Genomic DNA, 27,712 nt, shown 5'->3' with positions numbered 1-27,712 from the left:
GGGGGGTTGTTTTGTTTTGTTTTTGTTTCCCTAAATCACTTTAACGATACTTTCCGGAGGGGTTGGGGGTGGGTCTCAGGCCCTTGCACACTGACTTGCGGCACTCAGAAGTGGCACAAATGTCCTGTCAGGCCCACGGTTCTAATTTGGGGTATGGAAATTGTTGCTAAGTAAAGCAAGGCAGCTATGACAGGAAGTAAAGCCTTAGCCGGTGGAAGCTTGTGCTGGAGTTCTAGCTCCACTACTCACAAAGCGCTTAATTATTTTGAGCTTCGTTTCCTCACCCGTGAAATGGGGGGACCCGGCCCGACTGGCCTCAGGGGACTGTGATGAGGGCCGGAGCCAGACTGAGAGTGAGAAGGCCCTCTTAAGCATCACGCCCAGAGTCCCTCCCCTGCTCTTGGCACTCACTGGTCCCTTCCAGCTCTGCAAGAGGGGTCTCACCACGCCCAGAGGGCCAGCGGGGCAAAACAGAGATGAGGGACCCTCCGCGGCGGCAGGTGAGGTGGCTCGTGTCAGCCTGGCTGAAGGGTCCCCTCTGCCCACGCCCGACCCTCAGCAGGAAGCCCCAGGCTCACCGAGCGCCTCTCCACACTCCCTTTTTTCCTGACATTCTTGCCTGGGGTGACATCCAGGGAGCGGTAGCTGGGTGGCTTCTCCTCAAGCCAGTTTGGGGAGCGCGAGCGGCGGCGGCGGCGGGGCCCCCGATCCCGGGGCTGCCTCTCCTTCTCCTCCTCCTCCTCGGAGCTCCAGGAACTGAGGCCGGAGGGCAGGGGAGGGGAGTAGCTGCGGTGCCGGCGCCTCTGGTGTCCCTGGGAGGTGCCCCGGGGGCTGGGCCCGCGGGCTCTCTCTGGGAAGCGGCTCCGGAGACGGGGGCGGTTGGGCGGCCAGCGGGCCTCGCTGGACGAGGGGCCGTCGCTGAGGCTGTCCCTGTCTGACCAGGGCGTGGGTGACCCGCGCTGCCTGGAGCCGCGGTGCCTTCCGCTCCGCAGTCGGCCCAGCTCCCTTTGCTCCAGCGCCCAGCGCTGAGGCTCCCGGTCCCAGTGCTCCTGCTGGAAATCAGAGTAGCGGTGCTGCCTTCTCCCCTCCCTCAGATCCCAGGGTCCGGGGGGAGGCGGGGGGAGCCACTGCTGGTGGGAGGAGTTGCTGGTCCTCCGCAGAGACGGCAGGTCTCTGACCAGCGGGGGCAGGTGGATGATTCTGCGTTCCACGACCTCAGAGCCCAGGGAGGACAGCATGCTGCGGGGATGGCCAGATCTGCCTTGGAGGTCAGCCGGCAGAGGCTGGGCTGGGTTGAGGTTCCGCAGCTCTTTCTCCAAATACTCTAGGACACCGTTGGTGATGGGAGGGTGAGCGGTGGTCTGGGTCAATGGCATCTCTGGGAGGCTGGATCGCAGGGACAAATCTGATTGAAAATAAGGAAAAGAACATGCAGAACTGCTGGTCCAAAACACGCTCCTCAGAATCAGGGCACCAAAGCGCCACCTTATTAGCTTGCATCTACCCCCTCCCATCCTCAGTCGTAAAGAGGTCCACCATATTGGTCATGAAGGCCCCAATGCAGCCCATGCTCCTACCCTTGCCCTTTACCCTCTCCCACCCCAAATCTCTGGCAAGGTTTACCTCGCTGCAGCAGTGGGTTCATTGGATAAGATGAAAACTGGGAGCTCCTGTCCGCCCCCCAGTACAGGGGTTTTTCGATCATCTGAGGGCCTAGGGCCTGAGCCTGCTTCGTGTAGCGGTCGTGGGCCAGGGCTGCAGGGGGAAAAGGAGAAATGCAGACCCTCAGCCAGGACAAGGCCCACACCTCCCACTTCACTTCTCTCCGCCTAGCAGCCTTGCCAAGAGGCCACTTTCTCTCTTCGAAGTTTATTGTGACCTCTCTCGCATGGAAGTAAGAGTTAAGGGAAGTAGTGAATCAACTATTCCTTTGGCAAGGAGCTGGGAATAAATTCCCTAGCCAACACTGCAACTCCTGCACACTAGGAAATATAATCTTAAAACCTGACTTCCTAGTCTTGAAAACATTTCATTGTTCTGCCCATTTCCAAGGTCACCTCAAATGTACAGGTAGATACATAGGTATTAGCAGGCAATGAAATTTCAGGCCATAGGCCAAATATAGAAGGTACAGATGCAAAGGGCTTAGAGGAGGCTGTTAGTCAGGGGCTGCTTGGGAGGACTGCCTGCTCAGAGTGGAAGAAGAGAAGGACGCAGGTGCTGAGGTCAATGGGCAGAATTACTGGCAAAGGGAGAGGGACTGAAGAACGTTTCTAGCTGGTAATGCCAGCCCTGGGTGGGAGAAAACCAGGGGGAAGAAGGCAGAGAATGCAAAAAAGTTGAAGTGGATCCTTTCTACTCTTCTCCTCACTTTATTAAGTATTGGGGTTTTCCCTAAGTAGGGGGAATCTCTAATGGGTGGGGTAGAGGCAGAGAAGGGAGAAGGGAAATACCATTTCCTTTCAAGGCAAAGAAAATAATAGAAAAAAGCAGCACAAGGGATCCATAGAAATGTTTCTCCAGTCCCTTAGGTGCAGCTGGTCTGAAGCACACAACCCACAGCAAGTACAAATTAAAAACAAATGCATCTAGTTGTTTTTGTTCATGAATTTCTATTTTGAGGCAATTGTGACCAAGTGCACATGTCTCCCAAGCTCTCTGTCTATCCATGCATGTAGGAAATGTACTTGTGTGCTTAAGTGCAGGAAGTGCCTGCCAGCCTGGCACTCTCACCTCCTCCTGGGTTCCCCAAGCCCTGTGGCCACCCCTAAAGCAGCAGGGCTCTGCCAGAGGCTTCCTCTTACCACAGTAGGAAGAGGTAGAAGACAGGCATTCTGGACCCAGCTGCGTAGGTTGGGGGATTTGCTGAGGCCAGCAGCTAAAGGGCCATCAGGAAGGCTACCCAATGGCTCTAGTATGAAACCAACTTCCAGCACAATAGGAAGTGGTTTCAGCCAAGCCCCCAAAAATGTTTGGAGCCCCAGCCCTGATGGTGAGTCACAGCCCAGCATGGAGGAAATCAGATGCAAACTTAGAGCAGCTCACCCAGCTGCCACATCTTCATGCCAAAGGACAGCACTCCAGACCCTCTAAAGATAAGTTCACTTGCTCAGCACTTTCCTCTCCCTCTTGCTAACAGGTGCCTCCCCCAGCTCCCTATACACGATTTCTTCAGCACACACAATGCCCTCCTTAATATGTGCCAGTCACTTTACATGAGCTAACTAATCCTCAGAGGAATCTCTTAATATGAGAATCAGATGAGGAAGTTAGGCTTACAGAGGTTACCTTCCCAGCCCAATGTCCCACAGCTGGTGACTGGCCGAGGCAGCATGTGACCCGGTGTCTGTCTGCCACTCAAGCCTGTACTCTTTCTGCCAAACCACAGAGTCCCCAGACTCCTTTATTTATGTGATAAAGTAAAAAAAAAAAAAAAACCTAAAAACAAAAAACCCCTTCTCTAGTGGTAGTGCCTCACTTTATTTCTCTCCACTCAGCACCACACCATTCAAAACCCACTTCAGACTAACTCTGCTTCCAAGGCCTGGGGACATCTGATTCTATTGGGAACAACCCTATCCACCCCCTGCCCCTCTGACTGAATCTTGGTTTCCTCCAGATGGTACCATTCCCCCTTTGGACCACTTCCTTCTTCAACTCCTCCAATTCAATAGGAGGGAAAAGGAGACTTGGGCTTAACTCCTTGCTCCCCAAATGACTTTTTAATTAATGGGACCCCCTGCAGAGATGACTCCCTAGAGACCCTTCCAGATCCTCCATGTGCTTTCCTGTCAAATTTTTACATATTCCCAGGATTAACCCACCTGCTCCCTTCTTAGCTGCCACAAACTTTTTCCCAGGGTCCCTCCCTTCCCTGATGCACTGGAACTGATGAGATGGGAGTGGAAAAATACAGCCTCTGAGCTTCCTTGCCCTCCTGTCTCTGGAAACAGCTCCATGGGGAAGTCTAGACTATCAGGTGTTTCTATTGCTCACCTAATGGGGAATCAGGCAATAAAATAAGAAACATGGAGAAATTAACAAAGCTTCAAGACTCCTAATACATTATCTCTGAACCTCAGTGGTGTAAAGTCTGCCTTGGTCACCTTTAACGCGCTAGTTATATATACAGACTCCTGGATCCTGCTCGCAGACTGACCTTCAGTCTAATACAAGGTAAGAAAATCCATGTTTTCAACAAGCTCTCTGATTTTAATGCAGGGAGTCGAACTGGAGTTGACTATTGTGGATTCTCAACAACATTCTGAGAATTATGGTGCTCGGGGATAGGTTTCCTTAAACACAGGCTTTGAGGGTCACGTGGACTTCAACTTGAATCCCAGCACGTACTAGCTGTGTAATTTTGAGTGAGTTTCCAGAGTGTCTGAGCCCAATCTCCTCATATCTGAGCTGGGGATAATAATACCTACTTCACAAAGTTGTTGAAGTTAAATGAGGTAATACACATGAAATGCCTAATACATGACAGACAGTCAATAGCTCATGGCTCTCACAGTTACAATAAATTGTTAAAATAAGTCGCTTCTTTCACCTTAGATCTCATAGAAGACAAAAAGTACACATTTGGAGACTAAACCACCAAAAGCATATTCATCCTCATTTCTGAGGAAAACCCAGGGCATGTTCTTTAAGATGACCCTTTTGTGGCAGAAATAACACTCAACACCTCCCCTCCTGCAGAGACCTGCAGCCAGCATTCTCTGTGTGCATCACCCATGGTGCCCCTGAGGACCTCCAACTTCTTACTATTCCTTACCACCCCCTCCCTGCTCTTACAGTGTGTTCTTCACCCTCTCTGACCCATGATCACACATTCCTTTTTTTTATACATATAATGGCAGTATACACAGTATACCAACTTGACTGGCAGTCCTTTCACTGACATCCTCAGGAGCATCCTAGAATCTCACGCCCCTTGAACTCTTGCCATTTCAGCTTTAGGGAACCACCAGTCAATGCTTCCTGGGCCCACACTGGCTGCACAGTCAGGCAACCGACCTCATATAGCCCTTCTCCCAATGTGCGTAGATCTCCTTGACTGATCTAGCGACCCTGCTTCCCTCCTCCAGAGCAGCAGTTTAAACTTCTCATGTCTTCCCCTCCCTATGAACTTTCAGCTAATGACATGTCTTTGTTGAGGAAGAGGAACCAGCCCTGGACATGGAATCAAGAGACCTAGGTCTAGTCCAGGGCTCATCACTAACAAGCTGTGTGTAACAAGTCTCTCTAGGCCTCACTTCCCTCAGCTGAGGGGATGGGGAGGTGGGTGGCATAGATCAGAGATTCTCCGTGTGGCCTATAGCCCACTGCAGGGTGCGCCTAGGGGTTCTGTGGGGAGGAGGGTCAACAACCAATCTGGGAATGGAAGTTGTCTCTCCAGTTCCCACGGAAAAAAAATAAGGTTCAGTGTCAATAACTTTCATCTTTAAGTTCTACTGTAGGTTGTTTACTAGTACTAAGTGAATTACCAAGGATTACTAAACTTTGGTGTCATTTTCATTTTTCTCCTCTCTGGTCCTCTGTTAACTCTCACTGGAAAGCAGGAGCAGGTTGGGGAGGTGGGCTGTGGTCTCGGAAGCTCAAGAATCACTGGCGTCGTTCTCGAAGCTGCCTTTTGCATCTAGAATTTTGATGTGCTGAAATCGAGACAGTCTGGTGTGAGCTCGCTCCCTCAGCTCCTTCCCTTACACTTTAATCATCTTCCAGGTGTTAACAACTTCCTCTCTCTCTTCAGAGGGCAGGCTCCCTTTTCCTTTTCTCTCTAAAGGTAATCCTTTCACTGTGAGCCTGATGTCTCTCCCACTGGCTCCATCCCTTCTCAGTCATCGCCTCACTTCACAATGCTTCCCTTCACCCTCTTTCTATTGGCCCTGGTTCTCTGCCTACAAATATGCTTAGCGTTACCTTATTCTAAAAAAAAAAAAATCAACGATCACATTCACCCTCTTCCCCACCCAAGAGCTTTCCTTGACAACTCCTGCCCCCTCCATGTAATCTCCACTTACCACCAAATTTCTCAGGACAGACTCCCCAAGTGACTCACTTTGAAAGTGATCTCATCTGCTCAGGTTCAGGGATCTTTATTTGTGGCCCACATTTCTTTATTTTACCAGTTCTTCTAAATGACCTCTAACCACTTAGGAGAAACCACTTTCTCCCAGAACCTGTTTATCAGCTTACTGACAGTGGATACATTTATCGCTTGTGCTGACTGGGTCCCTAGCCCTGACTGTTTTGAGTACCCCACAGACCTAGGGATTCCAAGAAAGTATCTTGGGAGAGTTTCTCTCATCTCAGTCTGCATATTACTGCTCCAGTGGCAGTGACTTCTACGTGGCATCTCTCCTAGAGGCCTCTGAAAGGTAGGGAGCTCCGTGGCCCAATATTGAGTTCTCTGCTATTTTTCTTCTCTTGAAGGAGTTCATTGGTATCTCAGCGAATCCCATAGTGATCTACACAGATAGGTCGTGGCAGCCTCTCTCGTGGGAAATTCAGGCGCTCATAAGTCAGATAATCATGAATACAAGGCTGCACTACTTCTGCTACTTACCAGCTGTATGACTTCTCTGACCTTCAGTCACCTCATTGTTAAATAATGATGATACCTGCCTTCTAGGGTTGTGAGGATTCAAAAGGGAAATATATGCAAAGGGCCCACACACACCAGACATCCAATAAAAGTTAGTTCTCTTTTCCTGTAAGACAGCAACCTCAGAACATAGGCCTGAAACTAGACTCACACCATTGACCTTCTTGACCCTGTAGATTAGGTTTTGTTTCTGTCTTAACAGCCAATTTCTTATTTTTTTCTTTTAAAAGTTTTCCTTTCAAATGGACCAAAATGATAAGAGTGGTTATATCTGGGTGCTTAGATGAGTCTTTTCATTTTCCTACATTTCAAATTTTCGACAATGTGATACTTATATCATCAGGAAAAGGAAATGTTACTTTAAAAACAAAAAAAACTCCTTCTATTTAAAGCTGTTGATTCCATCTCTTTAGTAAGGAAAGAACTTTGTAGAATAATTCTCTTCCTTTTGCCTTCACCAAATTTTTTACGGCATGTCACAATTCTGTTTTAAAAGGTCAAACTTAAGCCTAAAGAAAGATCACATTAGAGCAAGATCTTCTTCTGCCTCCTCTTTCCTTTGTCTAAAAATGAGGCTCTCAAAGTGTGGCCCCCAGACTGGCAGAATTGCATCACCTGTGAACTTTCGAGAAATATAAATTCTGAGGGCCACCCAAGACCGATTAAATCAGAAACTCTGGAGATGGAGGCCTCCAGGAGATTCTTAAGTTTGAGAACCCCTGCTCCAACACCTCTCTCTTCTCATCTGTTCTTTTCAAGTCATCTTTGAGAAGTGGACTTCTCTCTCACGGCTCTATGCAAATCACTCCCTCCAGCCACCTCGTGTCCAAGCAAGGTCAGTGCTGGGAGCAAATACTGGAGCACAGGCACATCAGGGCCACTGATATGTAGGCAGAGACACCTGAACGAGGCCTTAGGCAGGCTAGGCGGTGAACAGGCAGAAGTCCTCCCACTTTGCTCCATAGCTTCCCTGAGAATAATTTCCTGGGCTGAGGCCAAAGACCTCTGAGCCTCTGACAGGAGAAGGGCATGGAGGAGAACCTGGAAGAACCCAAGGTTTTGACCTGGGCATATGAAATTGATCTGTCTGGGGCACTAGGCTCCTGCACCACCCCACCGCACTGCTCGTCCGTCCCCTCTCACCTTCCTCAGGGCAGCAGCAGCGGGTGGGACAGCAGGGGCAGCGGACGTAGCAGCAGCAGTACTGAGGACAGCACTGGCACCAGCACACTCCAATCAGCAGGATCAGAAGGAGGGCCCCCAGGATGATGAAGATCACTGTCAGCCAGTCTGCAGGAGAGAAGCCGAGCAGGGATTTAACTAAATATGCAGGTGCATGCTTCAGGTTGTAACATTGTAGAGGTCTGATCAACACAGCTCTTGACCTATAGGTTAAGGCTGAGCAATATACAGGCAAAAAAAAAAAAAAAAAAGTTTAGCTTTGGTAAGGGAACTTCAGGGGCTGGCTACCGACAACAATAACCTAGGCTTGCTTGTTTCCGTTTTCCTTTTTTTTCTGTATGTAGAAGTGTCACAGTGGGTGGCCGAACAGAAAGCTCCAGGAGCACTTACGCAGGACAATGAGCTTCACTTCCTTATCTGGGTCTCCTGACGTGTCCCCTGGAGCCTCAATGGTGCAATAATACACTCCATGGTCCCACCACATCACTTCATTAATCACAAGATCTGCTCCTGCAACAGGGGAGGGGAAGGTGCCAGTGGTTAAAGGAGAGGGATCTGATCTATGGTTGCTTCAAGTCCCCAGCACTGTACTTCCACATCCCAAGAGGGCCTCTCATAGTTCAGAGAAAGGCCTCAATTCCTTCGTTTGAGACTCTCTTCTTTCTCCAAACAATATAAAGGTGGCAGAACTTACCATTCATTGAGCCGTACTAGGTACCTTGAAAGGATTTTGGATACATCACCTCATTTACTTCCCAAAACAACTCTAAGTGGGTGAGGTAGAGATTACCAGCTATCTCCCAATGTCTATTCTCCCCTTCTCTCGTGATCATAGAAGTTTTGGTCATGTACATGGCCATCCAGAATAAAATCACTATTTCCCATCCTCATTTACAGATGGACACGGACATGTGATTCAGTTCTGGTGGACACAATATAAGCAGAAGTGTCACATGATGGCTCCCAGGAACTTTTTTAAAAACAGTTTAGGAACTTCTTTGCCCCTTTCTTCTTCAACTCTGTTATCTGGAAAGCAAATGTGATGGCTGCCATCTTGGATCATGAGGAAGGAGATGACATTCTTGGTGAGCTGGAAGGAACTTGGGTCCCTGAGGACATAATGGAACAGACCCACCACACTAGTTCTGGTCTGTCTACCTCCAAATTTATACATGAGAGGAAATAAACTTCTTTATTGTTTAAGTCACTAATATTTGGGGCTTTTGCTTACTTGCAATCAAACTTAATCCTGATACAGTGGGTAGGATTATTAACTGCATTTCAGATGAGGAGACTAAGACTAGAGGAAGCTAGAACAGAGAGAGGTAACAGAGGTAGGTTCAAACTCATGTCTCTGCCCCAAAGCTGGTGCCCTTAACCACCAAGCTCTACTGTCCTCTCCTAACTGGGTGGAAAACTCCACAGCCTGGATTCCTCACAAGCTGGAAACACATACTTCTGAATCTTGAAAGGATAGGTTAGATGAACTTGAATAATAAGTAAGGATGAAATGCCAATATTTTAAGAGTAAAGCTTACTCAAGAAAAGAATTTCAGTTTTCATGAGCACCAAGCATCTACCCCATTAACATAGGTGAATGTTATGTTCACATTTAGTAAATGCAACAAATGTTCACTAAAGACCTTTTGTGGGTCCAGCACTATATCAGACTCTGTGGAAGGTCAAACAAGACCTATCTCTGTCCTCAAAGCGCTTAAAGTCCAGTCAAAGGCATCAGGGCAGCTCCCATGTCCCTGCTACTTCAACCACAGTAAGTACCAGAGAACACCTTCAGATTCTTAAAGACCTCAGTTATAGACTTGCTCCTGCTCAGCTGGCAGTTGTAGCTGCAATTCTTTATTATCTCTTTGTCAAGAAATATTTACTGAGGAAATGAAACAAACATGCAAGGTCACGCACCATTGGAGCTAACTTCGACTTCTGTTTCCTTCTCTTTCTACGTCAATCCCTACGGTTTTTTCCTACCCCATGATTTTCCAAACCCACTGCCTTTCCCAGAACCAAGCTTGCCCCAGACTTGGAAGAATGGTGAAAGTGCTTAGGAAGAAATTCCCCCTCCAAGGTTAATGTGTGTTATAAATCCGCCCCAATTTTATTAGAGGCATAAGGATTATTTCAGGGATGTCAGAGTAATGAGGACATTCAGATATGTTAATATTTTAAGTTATCCAAGAACTGATTTGACAGGGTCTTCTCAAATGATACAAACACAGGCATAAAAGTATCGGAAAACAAGGGCCCCAAGAAGTCACAACAAGCCTGGGGTTAAAAATTAAAACCAAGGGGAAACACCGCTTTCCCATGTGAGTAAGAAGGAGGCAGAGTTTGACCCAAATGTGGCTGGGAGGGGAAGTATTAGACAGTGCTGCTCAAAATTAGAAAAAAAGACGGAAAATCAGGGACTATCCCCTATGGGCACTTTCATCCTTCAAAAACTGTAAAGGAGACTTTAAACTTTGGGATCAAATTGGAGCTAATTCTGTGGGCTCTGGAGAAAGCAGAGTCACCCTGAACCTCTGAGGATGCACCTAGAAACTGGAAAAGGACAGATGTTCCCTAAGGCTGAGCATTCAAGGGTTGACGTGGGAAAGTCTGAGGTTGAATGTAAATGGATCAGACTTATGTATTATAGCCAAAGTATTATACACAAAGGTGGAAGCAATTTTTAAACTGGCTTGATCTACCTCAACAGTCATAGAATATTCACTGATTTCCTCACATTGTTGCTAAGAGTACCCTGAGTGGCCTTCTAGGTGTATTTTCCCACTTTTTTTTTTCACTTTTAACCAGCCAATATTTATTTAACACTGCACATAAAGTTCATTGAAATATGCTCTGAATTCTGTGCCAATAATCCATTGCAGCAGTCCTGGATTACAAGATAGGAACGTGGGGCGCTGACTCATCCATTCAAAAGTGTGTTGAGTGATCATAATTGAAGTTTACTGCACACTTAATGTTTGCTAAATGCTTTATACGTATTATCTCACTTAATCCTGACAACTCTCCATGAGATACGTGCTACGGCAAGTCCCATCTTACAGAAATTGAGGCTAAAAAAAATGGAAGGGACTTGCCCAAGTTCACACACCCTGTAAGTGCAGAACGGGGACCAACACCTGAGTCTGACTCCAGAGCCGGGGCTGACCACTACTCCTTGTACTCCCACAAAGAATGCATATGCTTTAGACATAGCTCTCAGATATCACATTTGATACTCACTTTGGTGTGGGGAGACAGAGGCCATTGTGCCCATCTTTCAGATGTGGCAACAGAGGCCAGAGAAAAGAATGGATCTGCTGCTGGTCACTAAGCAAGGGAGTGGAAGCATGGGGGCACCCACCCTGTCTTTTGATTCTAAGCATAATGCTCTTTCCTCTACCAATGCAGGGCGAGGGTCTAAGGTGGCCACCTACTTGGAAACCCCTATTTCCTTAGATTTGGGCAACAGAAGTAGCCAGAGGGGAACTCAGGGGCCTGGGGTTCGAGCAGGCCCTGAGAGCAATTTGTGGAAGGAATCAAGGGAGCCTGAGCCACATGTTAGAACTGCATCTTGGAAAAGCAAAGGAAATCACCCACTCCCTGACCTTTAGCCAAAGCTGTAGGATGTCTTCTTGCCCGAGACCAACTTCCAGGGTAATGACTTCAGATGGTATAGCACATTCTGTGTATTTGGCAATTTCCTCAAAAAATGAAAGTGACCAAGTAGACCATCAGGCAGCAGAAAAAAAAGGGAAATCCCCACAATGACTCAGACCTCTGGGCCTGGTCTACACACCTCTCCACGCCCAGTTCCCTGCTGCCTCCACACTCACGGTTCTGGATGGTGATCTTGCGCTGCCGGTAATCCACCCCCAGCACGGGCTCGTTCTGCCCCCGCCTCTGGGCCACGATGCGAACCTCCCGCTGGCTGTCATTGCAGTCGTTGGATGGGTCCTGGCCCAGGGATAAAGCCGCCTGGTATGCTGGGAAAAGAGTACACACCTAAGTCACACAGCAGTGGGGAATTCCCATGAAGAAAGGTGCCCTTAGCGGTTTCTGGAGCAATGAATGTTCTCAATTTTTCCTGAGCCTAGAAGATTCTGATTCTGGAGTGGGGATCTGAGATTCTGCATTTCTAATGAGCTCCCAGGTGACACCAATGACCCACACTTTGAGCAGCAAGAGTCCAGACCCCTCTAATAGGCCATCATTTCCAAATCCTGACTGCATCCCGATCTCCCACCCCAGTTTCCCTTGCCCCATTTTCAAAGTCACCCCAGAATCTGCTCCCATATGGTTCATCCACCTGCCCTTACAATAAAAGTTTTGAGAGCTGTTAAATCTGCTGATGATAAATGCCTACTAGCCGGTCCCTCCTACCTTCCCACTTAATGCAGGCATTTTAAGAGTAACCCCCAGGGTTGAGAGCCCGCCTGCCGATGCAGGGGACACGGGTTCGTGCCCTGGTCCGGGAAGGTCCCACATGCCATGGAGCGCCTGGGCCTGTGAGCCATGGCTGCTGAGCCTGCGCGTCCAGAGCCTGTGCTCCGCAATGGGAGAGGCCACAACAGTCAAGCGGCCCGCGTACCGCAAAAAAAAAAAAAAAAAAAAAAAAGAGTAACCCCCAGGAAACAATGCCTCAATTTAGAGAGGGGTGTTTTGGGGACAATGTCAGGCTCCGTGGATGGCTCAGACAGTTAGGTTTTGGAGTTCATATTGTAAGATATTAGGGCTAAAAAAGGTAAAGCTGATGTCTCCCCTTGCTTTCCCTCGTCTCAGGAAGCTCAGTTCCTTCCTGTGAACAGGGTATCTACTTCTGTTCTCCGAATTTCTAACGGTTAATTGTCCCAGGCTGGTGGTGGGGATCAGGGTTCCTTTGTTTCTTGAGAGAGGCAGAGGTGGGCAGCTAGGGAAGAGCTTTGGTTCCAGACAGCAGGACTGACGTGAGTAGGGCAGCTGTTACTGAGAGCTAGGACTTGGCTAAGCGTGGGGAGAGCTGCACAGCGCTCAGGGATGTCCAACAATGAACAGGCTGCCTGTGGCCAGGGAGCTCTCCAGCACTGAGAGTGTTTAGTCCACAGAGGACTGACTGTCCACCAGGAAGGCTGGCTCTAGAAGGGAGTGTGGCAGTGGGCGGGAGGCTCACAAGTGACCACTCCTCATGCATAATTGGGGGGTGGGTAGGAGTCTTCTTGTCTGCTTTCGGAGGAGGTGGGGGTGATGAGAGGCAGACCTACATCCTCATCTTAGCGCATGGGTGGGCAACCAGGAATGAACTAGGAGTCACGACTTGCTCTGCCTTTTACTTAATGTCTAAGCTGCCTTCATTTATTTTAGAACAAGGTGAGACATAAATTTTAAAATAAATAAATATTATGTGACCCTGAATAGGTTATTTCATCTACCTGGCCTCCGTTTGTTTATCTATAAAACGAGGGGACAGTATTAAGTGATCTTTCTGGCTTCTTCTCACTATAAGGATTTGTGATCCTAAATAATTCCTACACCCTAATGGCGGTACTTCACAGAATGACTCCAGGAGAGCAGGGGGTAGGGATGAGGGCACTCACATGCAGAGTAGTAATCAAAGATGGGGTCCTTGCAGAAGGACTTGAAGCGCCACGTCACCACCACATCCTGGAGCTGGGCAGAGGTGGTGTAGTCACATTTGAGAACGACGGAGGCAAACAGGGTGACATAGCGCTCCGTGTGCTGGACTGTCACCAGCAAGGACACACACCCTGCAGCCAAGAGCAGGAGACAATGCTGAAGGCAGACCGTAGGTAGGTCTCTAAGGGGTGACCTACTTCTATTCATGGGGCAATAAAAGCATTGCACACAAGCAAACACACCGCCTGACTGGCTGGGAGCGGCTCACAAGCTGTCTGTGATCTTACTTAGCCTGGGCAGGGTTGGGACGGAAACTGCACAGACACCCTGGAGGAGATGCAGGAGGAAAAGAGCAAAAACCATGACTCTTAAGGTGCTCCCAGTCCATAGAGAGTGATAACACATCCAACAATGATAAAGAAACGATATTAAAAGAAGGCCATGTATGTACTGGAGTGACTTTGCTAATATATATAATTTTTCATGTCACTTCTCTTCTTAAAATGTTTTCCCATTTCCCTAAGGATAAAGTTCAACCTCTGTACCCTGGCCTAGGAGGCCAGTCACGTCTGCCTTCAGCCTTTCTCTGTGGCCTCATCTCCCTTCATGCCCACCCCCACTCGGGGCTTCAGCCACTCTGGACTTGCCTCAGTCCTTCCCGTGCTAGGACTGCTATCTTCCCCAGGTGCCCCCACATGTACATCTCTTGGCTGGAGCACTCTTCCACATCACCAGCTGCCACTCCACTCCCTTCACCAGGTTAAGTACTATTTATTTCTTAGGTCTTCAGCTGCACACTTACCTCCTCAAGAAGCCTCCTCTGACTACAAGTCTGGGAGAGGGGCCTTCCTCTGTTTTCCCAAAGTGCCTCAGCATACCCCCAGGCAGAGCATTTCACACTTCTGGGGATGGCCTGTCTACTGTAGGCTCTGAGAAGGCCGACTGGGTTTGCCTCTGACTCACTGTTCAAACACAAGGGCCTCATACTGTGCCTGTCACCTCCTTGGCACCCAACAAATGTTTGTTGAATAAATGATGGAATGAATGACCAGTGAAAATTGGCAGTTCAACTGGTCGACATAAGCATAAAAAAAACAAAACAAAAATGATCAGACTGTGACAAATTTTATCACGAAAGACTTGAAGGAGCTAACAGTTTTTCTTTTTACTTTTTAAAAACTTTCTCCCCTTACCCTCCAAACCTACAGATATACTGAAAGCTCCAAGTGTGTGTTGATGAGGAACCAGGTGGCACAGAAATGTCAAGTGGGACTCTGACATGGTCAGAAGTCCACCATAACCAGCATCTTCAAATGTTCCTATGTCAATATGGATTCTAGGCCAAGTTATAGGGGCCTTCTCATAGGAGGTTTAGTGTAGAGCAGTAGTATTCAAACTTGAGCATACACCCCCAGGAGGACTCATGACAGCCCAGATCACTGTCAGCAGGAGTTACTAATTCAGTAGGACTTGGGTGGGACCCAAGAACAAATTTCCAGGAGATGCTGATACTACTTTGATGGGTACCATACTTTGAGAACCACTGGTGTAGACTAGCTAAAGTAAACCCAGGCTTTGGACTCAGATACAACTGGGTTCAAATCAAACTGTACTACTCACTTGGACATTGGACAAGTTATTTACTCTCTCTGAGCTTGTGTTTCCTCAGCTATGAATGGAGACTATAACAGTACTAACCTAAGCAGGTCCTTGCAAGAATGCAATGAGATAACCCACTCCCGGCACTTGGCGTGGTACCTGGCAAGGTGCTGGCATATATGCTGCCATGTTAGTGACACTGTATGAATCTTTTCCTTTTTTCCCTCATTATGAGGGCCAAGGAGAAAGGGGTTCAAGCTGGGAGTCCCTCCAATAGAGTTCTCAGGTAGAGCTACCTTAATTTTCACTGAGTTACTCCCATAAACAAAATAAATACAGTCACCCCCGTTATAGAGCAGCTGGGTGGGCCTGGCTCAATGGCCAGAGCCACATGGTTCTCGGTCCTGCCTCGCCTTCTGGACACAACCCTCATAAGACAGCCACCATGGTTTAAGATGGCCACCAGCAGCCACTCTTCTCATGTCCACAGAGAGGTAGCAGGATGTTGTTTGGGACAGGCTCTGGTCCCCAGAAATGAGCTGAGCCATCTCCAGGGCTGGGCTGTAATGAGGATGTGCCAGTGACAGCCATGTTAGAGAGAGGGTCTGCAGCAGTGTCGGGGAGACCTGTGGATGGGAAGCATCATAGAAGGAAGAGATTTAAGCTAGACCCTAAAAGCCAAGTAGGATTAAGATGACACGTGAGGGCTTCCCTGGTGGCGCAGTGGTTGAGAGTCCGCCTGCCGATGCAGGGGACGCGGGTTCATGCCCCGGTCTGGGAAGACCCACATGCGGTGGAGCGGCTGGGCCCGTGAGCCATGGCCACTGAGCCTGCGCGTCCGGAGCCTGTGCTCCGCAACGGGAGAGGCCACAACAGTGAGAGGCCCACGCACGTACCGCAAAAAAAAAAAAAAAAAAAAAAAAAGATGATACGTGAAAAATAGGGAGAGGGCAGAGAGACTCATTGTGTCAGGATGGAAGAAAGGAGTGAGCAAAGGCCCTTATCAGGAAGGGGCAGTTCCTTGGAGAACCTGGAGGGAACCAACCCAGCTGGTGCCTTTGGCTTTATAGACAGAGGATAAATAAGGCGAGCTTGTGGTGGGGAGTAGGAAGTGGGGAGATGGGGTGGAGTGTAAACTGCACTCCAGAGTCTATTTCCAGTTAATGGATAATCACTGAAGGCTTTCCTGAAGAAGAGTAATAAGGTGAAAGTGATGTTTTTAGGAAGAGGGATAATTTCCTTATTTAGTTGTGAATGGAAAAAGAACATCATTTTGAAAATAAGCCTTGAGGAGTTTGGGGGAAATAGCTGCTGTCTCTACTAGCTGTAGGATTCCTGGAAATCAGTCCAATCAGAATGGAAGAGCTAATGACTAGTATCTCAAGCCTAAGAAGGATTATTTCATAATCTGATTTTTTATTTTTGCTTCTCCACCTTCACCACCTCTTTGGTTTTTTCCAGAACTGACCTGAAGTAGGCCTTGGAGCTTTTACCCAACACAGCTTTAATTGAATACCAGAAGCAGCTACAGATAAGATTTGACAATGAATAGGATGGCACTGTCAACACTAGCTTATTTTGTTCAGTAACACGCATGGATTGGAATAGAGAGAAAAACATTGATTTGTGGTGTAAACAAAATCTTAGGTTCACAAAGAGCTTTCAAATATTTTCTTTTACTCCCTAAATAGGAGCCCTGGGAGGAAACAAGTTGTGCCGGTGCATACACAGCAAATCTAGGATTGGATAAGGCAAGTGGCTTGACTGTGGTCATTCATTTTCTAAGGGGGTTGGAGCCAAGATTCTGCCCCTGGGCAGTCTTTTGCCCTCTAGCTGGCTATTCTTTAAATAAAGGAAGATGTTTGGTATTTCAACAGCTTGCAAATAATCAGAGCATGGGGCCAGGCTACACGAGCAATAATTAATATACAACGGGCAGCAGTTACTCTAATACCATGATTAATAAACTACATGTTCTTTATTTTGCTTAATGGTAATTCAATATAAATGACAGTTTATTCAAAGGACTCCAGTCAACATTATTTGTATAGAGGTGGAATATCTGCAGGGAGGTAGTGCAGGTTTGCTGGGAGTCAGAGAGGGTATTTGGTTGGAGCCAGAAGTTGCTCTGGGGTAGCTTTGAAGATGGCTGAACCTGACACCCTGAGGCAGAAGAATGGGGACAAGGGTGATCACCTTCATTACCAAATGCTCACTCAGCTTCTTTTCCATGAATGCTCTTGTTATGGACAAACCACACGTGGGGTGACTTGACTCACCTTTACCAACGTCAGCACTGGCTTTGTTGCCTGGTATTTCTCTTGTATCCTCTCTTTAATTTCATGCCTTACGTGAATTTCAAGCCTTGAAATACGCCAGGTTCCCACATATCTGACCATATTGAGCTCACTCACACTCCCTCCAGGGGTCTGTTGGCCCTACAGCATCCTGAACAGCTCCCAGACCTTCACCCCTCGCCCACCCTCACATGGAGAGTGGGGGAGAGTCTCAGGACAAAAGGTACCGAGCAACCAGCAAACCCTTCTCCCTTCTTCTCAGCTGTTGCTCTGGGTTTCAGCATCTACTGTGTACCAGGTGATGTACATACATTGTCTCTAATCCTCACAAAATTCCCTAGGGTGGAGTCAGCCCTGCTCATATCTGTGGGCAAAAGTTCAGAGACTATAATAAACCAAGCCCTCTCAGCCTCAGGATTTGAATTCGGGTCTTGCTCACACCAAATCCAATCTTTCCCAAGAAGGCAAGCCTGACTTTCCAAGTAGAAGTCAGGCACTGGACTCTCAAAAAGCAGGAGGAATTTCCAGATTGAGAGGAAGAGAGAAGAAGTAGCAAGACAGATCATTTCAAAGGCAGAAACCTCCTATCTTTTCCTCTAACCTCTAATTTCTCTGTAAAACTAACCACACTGGGCACACACACTACTAAGCAGGTAAAGTTTTCAAGAAGAGACTAAGGGCAGCAGAATCTGGGCTGAAAATACGAAGAGATTCAAAAAGATAAGTGTTCTGTTTATATGTGTCCTGGTTGCATCCTTGTTCTTTTAAACCTGGTACTACGGGTTTTCAAATTCTTAAATTTTCTCTCTGTTCTTAAATTCCCTTCATCCTGTGGCATCTCCTTCTCCCCAGTTCATCACCATCTAATTGCCTAGTTGTGTCTATAATTTTCTCCTGAAAACGTTAATTCTGGAGACTGATTTTCTGAGTTCAAATTCTGCCTCCACTCCCCTGCTAGCTAAAAGACCTGACAAGTTATTTCCAAACTACAGTTGTTTCTATATATTCAAAATTGGGATGATGATAATACGTGCCTGATAGGGTAATAGTGAGGGTTAAATAAGATAAATATGTCCAGCATTTAGCAAAGAGCCTGGCACATAATAGACACTCAATAAACAGTAGCTATTATTTGTATCATTTGTTCTTATCTTGCCCACTTCAAGAGGTTGAGATCAATTGAGAACAGCATGCAAAAGCATTTTGAATGAATTAAAATGATACAAATGTAAGCTATCATTACTGCCTTCTCTTTGCAAAATGAGTTAGTGCATTAAAAGCTTTTAAAGCTGCGTCTTACCTGGCAAACCCATTCACAGTTTGTCTCTGTGAAAGAGGAAGGGAGATCTGTAAGGGTGGAATGGTAACTTCAGATAAGATAGCAGAGCTCATGGGAAGGAGGGAAGGAGAAGGGGATTCTCTGTTTCCTGCCATGAGGTACTTTCCAAGACTACGCTGCTAGGGAGAGTGGGGACTACCATCCCGCGCTGAAGTGGAAGGTAAATATACCAATGAAAAAAAGAGTATCTTTACAACTAAATGCCATGTGTTCCCAAATAGATGCAGATCTTTGCACATTTATTTATTCAGCTGGTCTTCCCTGTGTAGTATCAGAGTGGGCAAGATGTTTTATAGTTTCTAGAACATATTATCCATACAGTATAGGGATATAGGTACAAAAGGTTTTTTTCCTTTTAAACTAAGAATCATTTTCAGGGGACTGGATGGCATTTCCCCTCCTTTCCACATGAAGGGTCGTGCTTGGAAGGGAGTGGCAGGCAGGGAGGAGAGTAAGGTCTTTCCCAGCAAGGGGCAGTGGCCTAATGGTGCCTCCGATGGAAGGTCTTGATTCCTGTTTTTCAGGCACCCAGGCACCTCTGCTCCACTAATCAGGTTAACAAAAAGTACACAGGTTTAATCCTATCAGAGTTTATGTCAGGGCAAGCTATCTCCCCAAGTATATTTACCGTCAGTATTTGTTACATTTCCTCAGATAACAGTGCAAACAGAAGAGCAATCAAGGGGAAGAGGGCCCGGCAACGCATGGACAAGAAGTAAGGGACGGAGAGAGCAAGGAGAGGAGAAAAGGGGAGAAAGAAGCAGGTTGGGGCGGGGGAGGAATTATGTCTACGTATTGTACATTTAACAAAGGTCTGGGGGTGCTTCTCGACAGTTGTTAGGCTTGGGGTGGCAGAAGCCTACGTCTACTCTCGGGAGGAAACTGGTAACTACTGAGCACTTCAGTGTTGGTCAGCACGGTATTGGGGGCTTCATTATGCAGTATGTAGTTTAACCTTGGCAAACCCCCATGAGATCAGCCTTATTTTTAATCTCAATTTCATAAGTGAGGAAAATCCTCAGGGAGATTAAGTAACTGGTTTGAAGCCACACAGCTATTAAATAGCAAAACTAGATATAAGCGTATATCTCTAAAATCCCAAATCCTACAGTTTCCATTGTACCACCTGCCTTCTGGATAAGTTTCCTAATGGTGGAGGTTTAACCCTTTAAGAGACATTCACAAATTTATTTTAACCATTTTGTAGAGAAACCCCTTTCTTCCTTTTTTATTTATAAATAATAAGAAACTTCAAACAATAGAGAAGGGTATAAAGTAAAAAGTTCATCCTTGCTCACTATGAACTCTTCTCTCTAGAGGCACCATAATTTGGTGTCTATCCTCCACATCTTTTCCTACACTTTTTTTTTAAAATCATATTATGTACATTGACTTGCAACTTTGTTTTTTCTTCAAACTAATGAGATATCATTATATTCTATCTCAGTATATATGGATCTAAATTTTAGTGGCTGCATGAAAATTCGCTACATGGATGTAGCATAATTTACCTATTTTTCTAATAATGGGCATTTAGGTTGTTTCTAATATTTCATTATTACAAACAATGCTGAACTAATTTGTTGAAATGAATACCTTTATATTATATAAAGTATCTCTTCACATGCATGCTTTTATTCTAGTAGGATGTATTTCTCAAAGAGAGAGTGCTGGGTCAAAGGGGATAAGGCTTTTATATTTTAATAGATAATTCAGGAAAGAAATTTATATTTCCGTCAACAGTGTGTGACACTCCCATGTTTCACCACAATCTTTCCAACAGGGGAAATATTAATCTTTAAAAATTTCTTGATAAACTACTAGGTGAAAAAAATAGCCCCTCAGGTGGTTTGAATTTGATATCCTCTGTTTATTAGGGGTAGAGGACAACAAGACCTGGTTGAGAGGCAGATGCTCGGGGTTTCCCAAAGTCAGACGTGCAGTGTCTGTGACTCAGTGACTCATCTGTGTCCCCACATGCTAATCTCAGAGCACATGCAAATTTAAGTCTCACCACAATGACAAATTTCTGTGTGCCCTGGGCCTTCAGAGGTCACTCATTCACTCATTTATTGAATACCTACTATGAGCCAGGTGCTGTTCCACATGATGGGGGTAAAGTAGCTAATGAGAGAGACAAGGTCCCTGTACTCTTGGAACTTATATTCTTGGGGAAAGTCAACAATACATAAGTAAACAGATAAGCAAGGTACCTCTGGTCATGGCTAAGCTTTATAGGATTGCTTAGAAACTGGTAGAGCTTTGAATAACAAATCCTACTACTGTACAATAAGATCCAAGAAGACACACGGGTCCAAATCCTCCTCATAGCTCTTATTGGTTGTTTCAGAATCTAAATCAGGCCCCAAATCTAAATCCTACTCTTTCTGTACAAACTTGGGCTTCTTCCCTATTTCCCATCTCAGTGAATGGACAAGACTGAAAACTAGGAATCGTCCTTGACATCTCTTTCTTCCTCACTCCATATAAAATCTATTCTCAAATTGGGTTTATTTGTCTCCTAAGTATTTCTGGAATCTCTGTCTCTCCATCATCACCATCACCCTAGCACAAGCTACCATCACTTCCAGCCTGGATACTGCTTCAGCTTAACTGGCACCTGCACATACTCTGGTTTTCCTCCATGTGGATTCCACACCCGTCTCCCAACTCTTTCTCCTTAAATATCTCCAAAAGCTGTCCATTGTTCTTATGATAAATACAAAGCCTTCTACCACGACCCATGAGGCCATGCATATCTGGTCCTACCTATCCCTGGCCTCCTTTCCACCACACGTCCGGTGGCTTCCTCCTCTCAGTCACACTGATATTCTTGCCACCTCTCATTCTCACTGAGCTCCTATCCAGCAGCCTTGCACATGCTATTCATTTGTTTGGGATGATCACCCCTCAGCTCTCAATGTAAGCATCATTTCTCCGGGGAGGGCCTCCTGAATGAGCAAAATCCATCTATTATATGCTCTTGTGGTCCCTTGTATCTCTTTCTCATGGTCCCTATCATAGTTGTATTTCTACATTTGCTTGTATTTCCTTTAGACCATAAGCACCATGGGGACCAAAGCCATGTCTGCTTTTGTTTGAGAGTACGTCTGGCACATGGTGTGCATTAAACCTTTGCTGAATAAACAAACAAATAAATTCATACAAGACAGGCTAAGCTGCTTGGAACACAGTTTAAGTTCTCTGAAAGTACAGAAAACAAATGGTTAAAGTCAACCGTTTGTAATATGGCCAGACAAAAAGCAAGGAAGAAGGGTGTATGTTGTGGGGAGATGGGGTACAAGAGCATGCTCATAGCAGTGGAGACAAGGCTGCCCATGTTAGTGAGGCCATAATGAGTGAGGCTTGAATTCCAAAGAGCTTTAATCCACTCATATAAACTATGGGGATCTAGGAGAGGTTCTTGGAGGACTCAAGTGAAGGTGGGAAAGATTAATCCAGGTAGGTTAACCTATCATCTGGGTAGAGGATAGTTGAAACTAGGCAGAGAGGTAGTAGGCCTAGAGGCAAGGAGATGGTTAAGATGCTGGGATTAAGCAATAGCACATGGTGATTAACTGGGTTTGGGAAATGAAGAAAGTGTAGAATGCTTTCCTCTGACCCCACCTTACCCTAAGATTTGTAGATTGGAAGATCCAGAAACGAGGACTGGAGAAAGACAAGACATGATCAGAGTCTTCCTAACTCTTAAAGCACACAATCTTATTTCTACCGTAAGGACTTCAAATAATGAAATAAATTATTAGGCTGAAAGAAACTTAGGCAGACAGTACAGTAATTACCCAGCATCTCATCCCACTGCATTGTTGTTGAGGCAAGAGGTTTAATAATTAACATCTGGTTATACATCCAGGAGGTAGTCAATTTCTATTTCTACCAGGATTCAATTAGACAAAACAAACCTGCTCCATGGTATGAAATAGGTGAAAGAGCAATGGACTAAGAGTGAAGATGCCAGGGTTCCTGTCGTCCCAGCTCTCAAACCAACTCCACTGTGTCAACTTGAGACGCCTGACTTCCCTGGACACAGATTTCCTTATCTGTACAACTGGCTGGGAGGAGAAGACAAGGACTGGGAGTGATTTCTACTTGTGTTTGCAGAGCACTGGGGTTCTGGGAGGTACTTCAGGGAGCCTCACAGCAGGGGTGTGGGGGTCAAGGGAGGAGTCGAGAGGACAGTCCCCTATCCAACACTTGAGAAGCTCTACTTTTTACTATCTACTGTATCAGGGACCAAGATGTCATTAGGTCTTCAGTATGATCCCAACCTTCACCCCCACCACCAAGGGGAAGCTCCTGGTCTAGATGCTCTCTAAGAATCTTGTCCCTTAGAAGTCAGCTGTCTGATTTCCCAAAGAATAATATAAGTTGATAGCTACATGGATCTATAAGTTAACACCCCTCTAAGATCTTTTTAAATATTCACAAAAGCACAAACAACACACAACATTTTAGAATTTGGCAGTGCGGGGGGGCGCCGGTGGTGGAATCTAAACTTTTCATTCCAGGAATAAACTTTGAGGTTGGATGAAGGTAACCAGAGGTATTAGCCAATAATGCAAAGGGCTATAGGAACTTACTTTAGCCTATCTTAAGGCTCTGTTTTAAGAAGCAAATATCACTTGTGTGATAAAAAAAACTTCTTTCTTTTTAAGGAAAAACAGTTTGGAGAATTACACACACACAAAACCCTCTGACAACCCATCTCTCCACAGCTCCAAACATAAAGACTCTGGTAACATCACAGGACTTCCTGACCTCAGAGGCTTCATCAGAGGCCCCAAGCCACACCAACTAGCCAGTACCCGTATCTGACATAATCTCTCTACTGACCCGCACTTCACAACTGCAGAAACTTGGATGCTAATCAGAGAGCTGGGTTGACTTTTCTTTAGAAAGAGCAGAGAACAAGGTGACAGACCAAAATGAATACGTTCTAATGCAGGGTTTTCCAAAGTTCATACCTCAGTTTGCAGTGGGTCTTGAGAAAATCAACTTACTGGATTTTTCTATTTAATACTGTTAATTTGGGGATTACTTTCTATGAATTTAAATGTTATTAAAGTAATAGTTAATGTTAATTTGTTATTCTTTTATCCAACATAGTAACTGGTTTTGTGTGTGTGTGTATGTATACCTTTTGTTCCTATTTTATAAATCTCATATATGTGTGTATATGTCACAATGTAAACTGTATTTCTTCCTGGACTTAGGAATTTTCCGTGTTCAGCATTCTTTGCTTCTAAAATGTGTCATGCAGGTAGGCTTCCATTTAACAAATGCCAGGCAAATACAGCAGTCTGTATTATTTGACCACCTCAGTATCCTGGCTACTCACACTGCATGGTTCGTTCATGAACACCTGGAGCTCCACTTTCTGAAGTCTCTGTCCATTTAGTAATTTCCTTACTTTAAGAATGTACCCTTTAGCCACCAGAAAACTACTAGAGCTAATCAATGAATTTGGTAAAGTTGCAGGATACAAAATTAATGCACAGAAATCTCTTGCATTCCTATACACTAGCAATGAAAGATCAGAAAGAGAAATTAAGGAAACAATCCCATTCACCATTGCAACAAAAAGAATAAAATACCTAGGAATAAACCTACCTAAGGAGGTAACAGACCTGTACTCAGAAAACTATAAGACACTGATGAAAAAAAATCAAAGATGACACAAACAGAAGGAGAGATATACCATGTTCTTGGATTAGAAGAATCAATATTGTGAAAATGACTATACTGCCCAAAGCAATCTGCAGACTCAATGCAATCCCTATCAAATTACCAGTGGCAGTTTTTACAGAACTGGAACAAAAAATCTTAAAATTTGTATGGAGACACAAAAGACCCCGAATAGCCAAAGCAGTCTTCAGGGAAAAAAATGGAGCTGGAGGAATCAGACTCTCTGACTTCAGACTATACTACAAAGCTACAGTAATCAAGACAATATGGTACTGGCACAAAAACAGAAATATAGATCAATGGAACAGGATAGAGAGCCCAGAGATAAACCCACACACCTATGGTCAACTAACCTATGACAAAGGAGGCAAGGATATACAATGGAGAAAAGACAGTCTCTTCAATAAGTGGTGCTGGGAAAACTGGACAGCTACATGTAAAAGAATGAAATTAGAACACTCCCTAACACCATACACAAAAATAAACTCCAAATGGATTAAAGACCTAATACCATACACAAAAATAAACTCAAAATGGATTAAAGATGTAAATGTAAGACCAGACACTATAAAAGTCTTAGAGGAAAACATAATGTCACTCTTTGACATAAATCACAGCAAGATCTTTTTTGATCCACCTCCTACAGTAATGTAAATAAAAACAAAAGTAAACAAATGGGACCCAATGAAACTTAAAAGCTTTTGCACAGCAAAGGAAACTGCAAACAAGATGAAAAGACAATCCTCAGAGTGGGAGAAAATATTTGCAAATGAATGGACAAAGGATTAATCTCCAAAATATATAAACAGTTCATGTAGCTCAATATTAGAATAACAAACAACCCAATCCAAAAATGTGCAGAAAACCTAAATAGACATTTCTCCAAAGAAGACATGCAGATGGCCAAAAGCACATGAAAAGCTGCTCAACATCACTAATTATTAGAGAAATGCAAACCCAAACTACAATGAGGTATCACCTCACACCGGTTAGAATGGGCATCATCAGAAAATCTACAAACAACAAATGATGGAGAAGGTGTGGAGAAAAGGGAACCCTCTTGCACTGTTGGTGGGAATGTAAATTGATACAGCCACTATGGAGAACGGTATGGAGGTTCCTTAAAAAACTAAAAATAGAATTATCATATGACACAGCAATCCCACTGCTGGGCATATACCCAGAGAAAACGATAATTTAGAAAGACACATGCACCCCAATGTTCATTGCAGCACTATTTACAGTAGCCAGGTCATGGAAGCAACCTAAATGCCCATCCACAGACGAATGGATAAAGAAGATGTGGTACATATATACAATGGAATATTACTCAGCATGAAAAGGAATGAAATTGGGTCATTTGTAGAGACGTGGATGGACCTAGAGACTGTCATACAGAGTGAAGTAAGTCAGAAAGAGAAAAACAAATATCATGCATTAACACATATATGTAGAATCTAGAAAAATGGTATAGATGAACCGGATTGCAAGGCAGAAATAGAGACACAGAGGTAGAGAACAAACGTATGGACACCAAAGGGGGAAAGAGGGATGAATTGGAAGATTGGGGTTGACATATATACACCAATATGTATAAAATAGATAACTAATAAGAATCTGCTGTATACAAATAAAATAAAATTCCAAAAAAAAAGAAGAATATACCCTTTGGTTATAATCATTGTGTTTGAAAAATGTTGAGCACTCAATATTCTTTGTAAAACTAGAAGAGCTTTTAAAACATCATGCTGGTGATTTAAGGATTGGGTTTTATACCCTAATGGGATTTTTGTCTGTAAGTCTTCTTCTATTATTCTTTTGACCTAGATGACTGCTGGCTACAAAGTCCTAATTCTGAGGATGGGGTGCCCAGGGTCAGAAGTGGGAATTAGGAATTACAATTAGGAATTGTAAGAGTGGTGTTTCCGCCTCTATCAATTTGGCTTTAGAGACCAAGAAGTGCCTAAAGAGCAGGAGGAGAAGCTCCTAGCTTCTTCCTTAGTTGCACCTGTTTCGGAAGGGCCTAGGCTAATAAAAGAAGAAAACAACAGGTTCCCACAGGCAGAAACTCGATTCAGTCCCCGCAACTCCTGGCACCCGTGCCAAGAGCCACCTGAGCGCGGCCCGGGCCTCTGCTGTCCTGCCTGTGGCCAGCTCTGCAAGGCCAGGCAACAATGGCTTCCTCTCCCCTTGGGCCCCGAGTGGGACCCATTTTCCCACGGCTCACCTGCTGGGAGCCAGGTGAAGAGCAGCAGCCAAGGTGCGGGCAGCTCGGGGCCCATGCCGGCCCTCTCCGGTCCCTTTCAGCTCAGGGGCTCCAGGGACACTGTGTCTGTCTTCATCAGCGGCCGGTTCAGGGCGCAACACTTCTCCAAGGAATCCCCCCGCTTTCCGCTCACTGCGCACAGCGCGGCGGGAGGACCGGTCCGGCTCCGCGGGCAGGTACCGCCCGGCTCCAGCCCACCTGGGAGCTCCCCGAGGCTCCGCCTCCCGCTCCGAGCGCCGCTGTTTCCTGCTCCGCCCCGGCCCTGGCCCGCGGCCACCTTTCCTACCTGCCACCGCCCCCAGGCAGGCTGCCAGGTGATTCTCCTCACCGAAACACCATCTCGTGCCACTCTCGCCTCCCACCTCTAAGAGCCTGTTACCATTTTCCCCAGAAGTTCTTGGGAAATCTTACCCCTAGCAAATTTCTCCCTCAATCTTCTTAGAATTATGTGGATATAACTTTCTAGGGAATATTTCCTGCCGTATGTTTCCATTCACTCATACGTGCTTGGAAAACATTTTTTTCCCCACTAAAAACACACTAATAGGAAGTTTATGTGTAATGATTGTTCAGGTTTTCTATAAATAAAGATGGTGGGGTGTGAACTAGAGAAATAGACCTAATTTTCCAAGTTATAAAAGAAAAGGGTGCTCATTATAGAAAAGTTAGAACAAATATAAATTAATGGAAGTAAGAAAAAACCCTGCTCCCACCATCCATAGTTATGCATCGTTAATATTGGCTTAGACCTCATTATTTGCCATCCTGCATGCAGCTCAGCAGCCCCTCACAGACCTCAGCCGCCCAAGATGAAAGATTCTAGGTCTCTTTGCACCAGGCCACCTAGGATGTATTCCCAGTCTCTCCTTCTTCCTTGGTAGGAAGTAAGGGGTAAAGCAAATCAGAGGAGGAAGGCACACTTGCCTTCAGGAACCAGCCAACCAATGACATTAATTTGGAAAGTGACATGAACACTGGCCAATATAAATAGACAGCAAGCCACCTTTATACACCTCTCCCTTATCAGGGATTTCTCACTGTGCCCTCCATTCTGTAACAAATACAATTTCCCCCTCTTTCTAGCCACCACCTTTTTCCTG

The 27,712-nt window shown here is 45.6% G+C and overlaps 1 protein-coding gene across 4 annotated transcripts in view; it reads right to left on the bottom strand.

Moving 5' to 3' along the window:
• The window catches only part of ILDR1 (immunoglobulin like domain containing receptor 1), a gene marked incomplete at both ends in the record, with an annotated part of 40,272 nt that extends 13,644 nt beyond the window's left edge, over positions 1–26,628 (bottom strand). The window contains 7 exons of one of the 4 annotated variants that reach the window (XM_079705155.1): positions 579–1,405; positions 1,624–1,755; positions 7,754–7,900; positions 8,183–8,302; positions 11,629–11,778; positions 13,366–13,536; positions 26,574–26,628. In XM_079705155.1, coding sequence (XP_079561281.1) covers positions 579–1,405; positions 1,624–1,755; positions 7,754–7,900; positions 8,183–8,302; positions 11,629–11,778; positions 13,366–13,536; positions 26,574–26,628 — 1,602 coding nt within the window. Of the gene's footprint in view, positions 1–515; positions 1,406–1,623; positions 1,756–7,753; positions 7,901–8,182; positions 8,303–11,628; positions 11,779–13,365; positions 13,537–26,573 lie in introns of those variants that run through there. The other 3 variants (XM_079705154.1, XM_079705156.1, XM_079705157.1) reach the window with 3 other exon arrangements.
• Positions 26,629–27,712: the final 1,084 nt, after the last annotated feature.

Source organism: Hyperoodon ampullatus (genome assembly GCF_949752795.1).
Source record: "Hyperoodon ampullatus genome assembly, chromosome: 5".
In the NCBI taxonomy this organism is placed as follows: Eukaryota; Metazoa; Chordata; class Mammalia; order Artiodactyla; family Ziphiidae; genus Hyperoodon; species Hyperoodon ampullatus.
The sequence above is the reverse complement of the archived record's forward strand: the minus strand, read 5'-3'. Positions and strand labels throughout refer to the sequence as shown.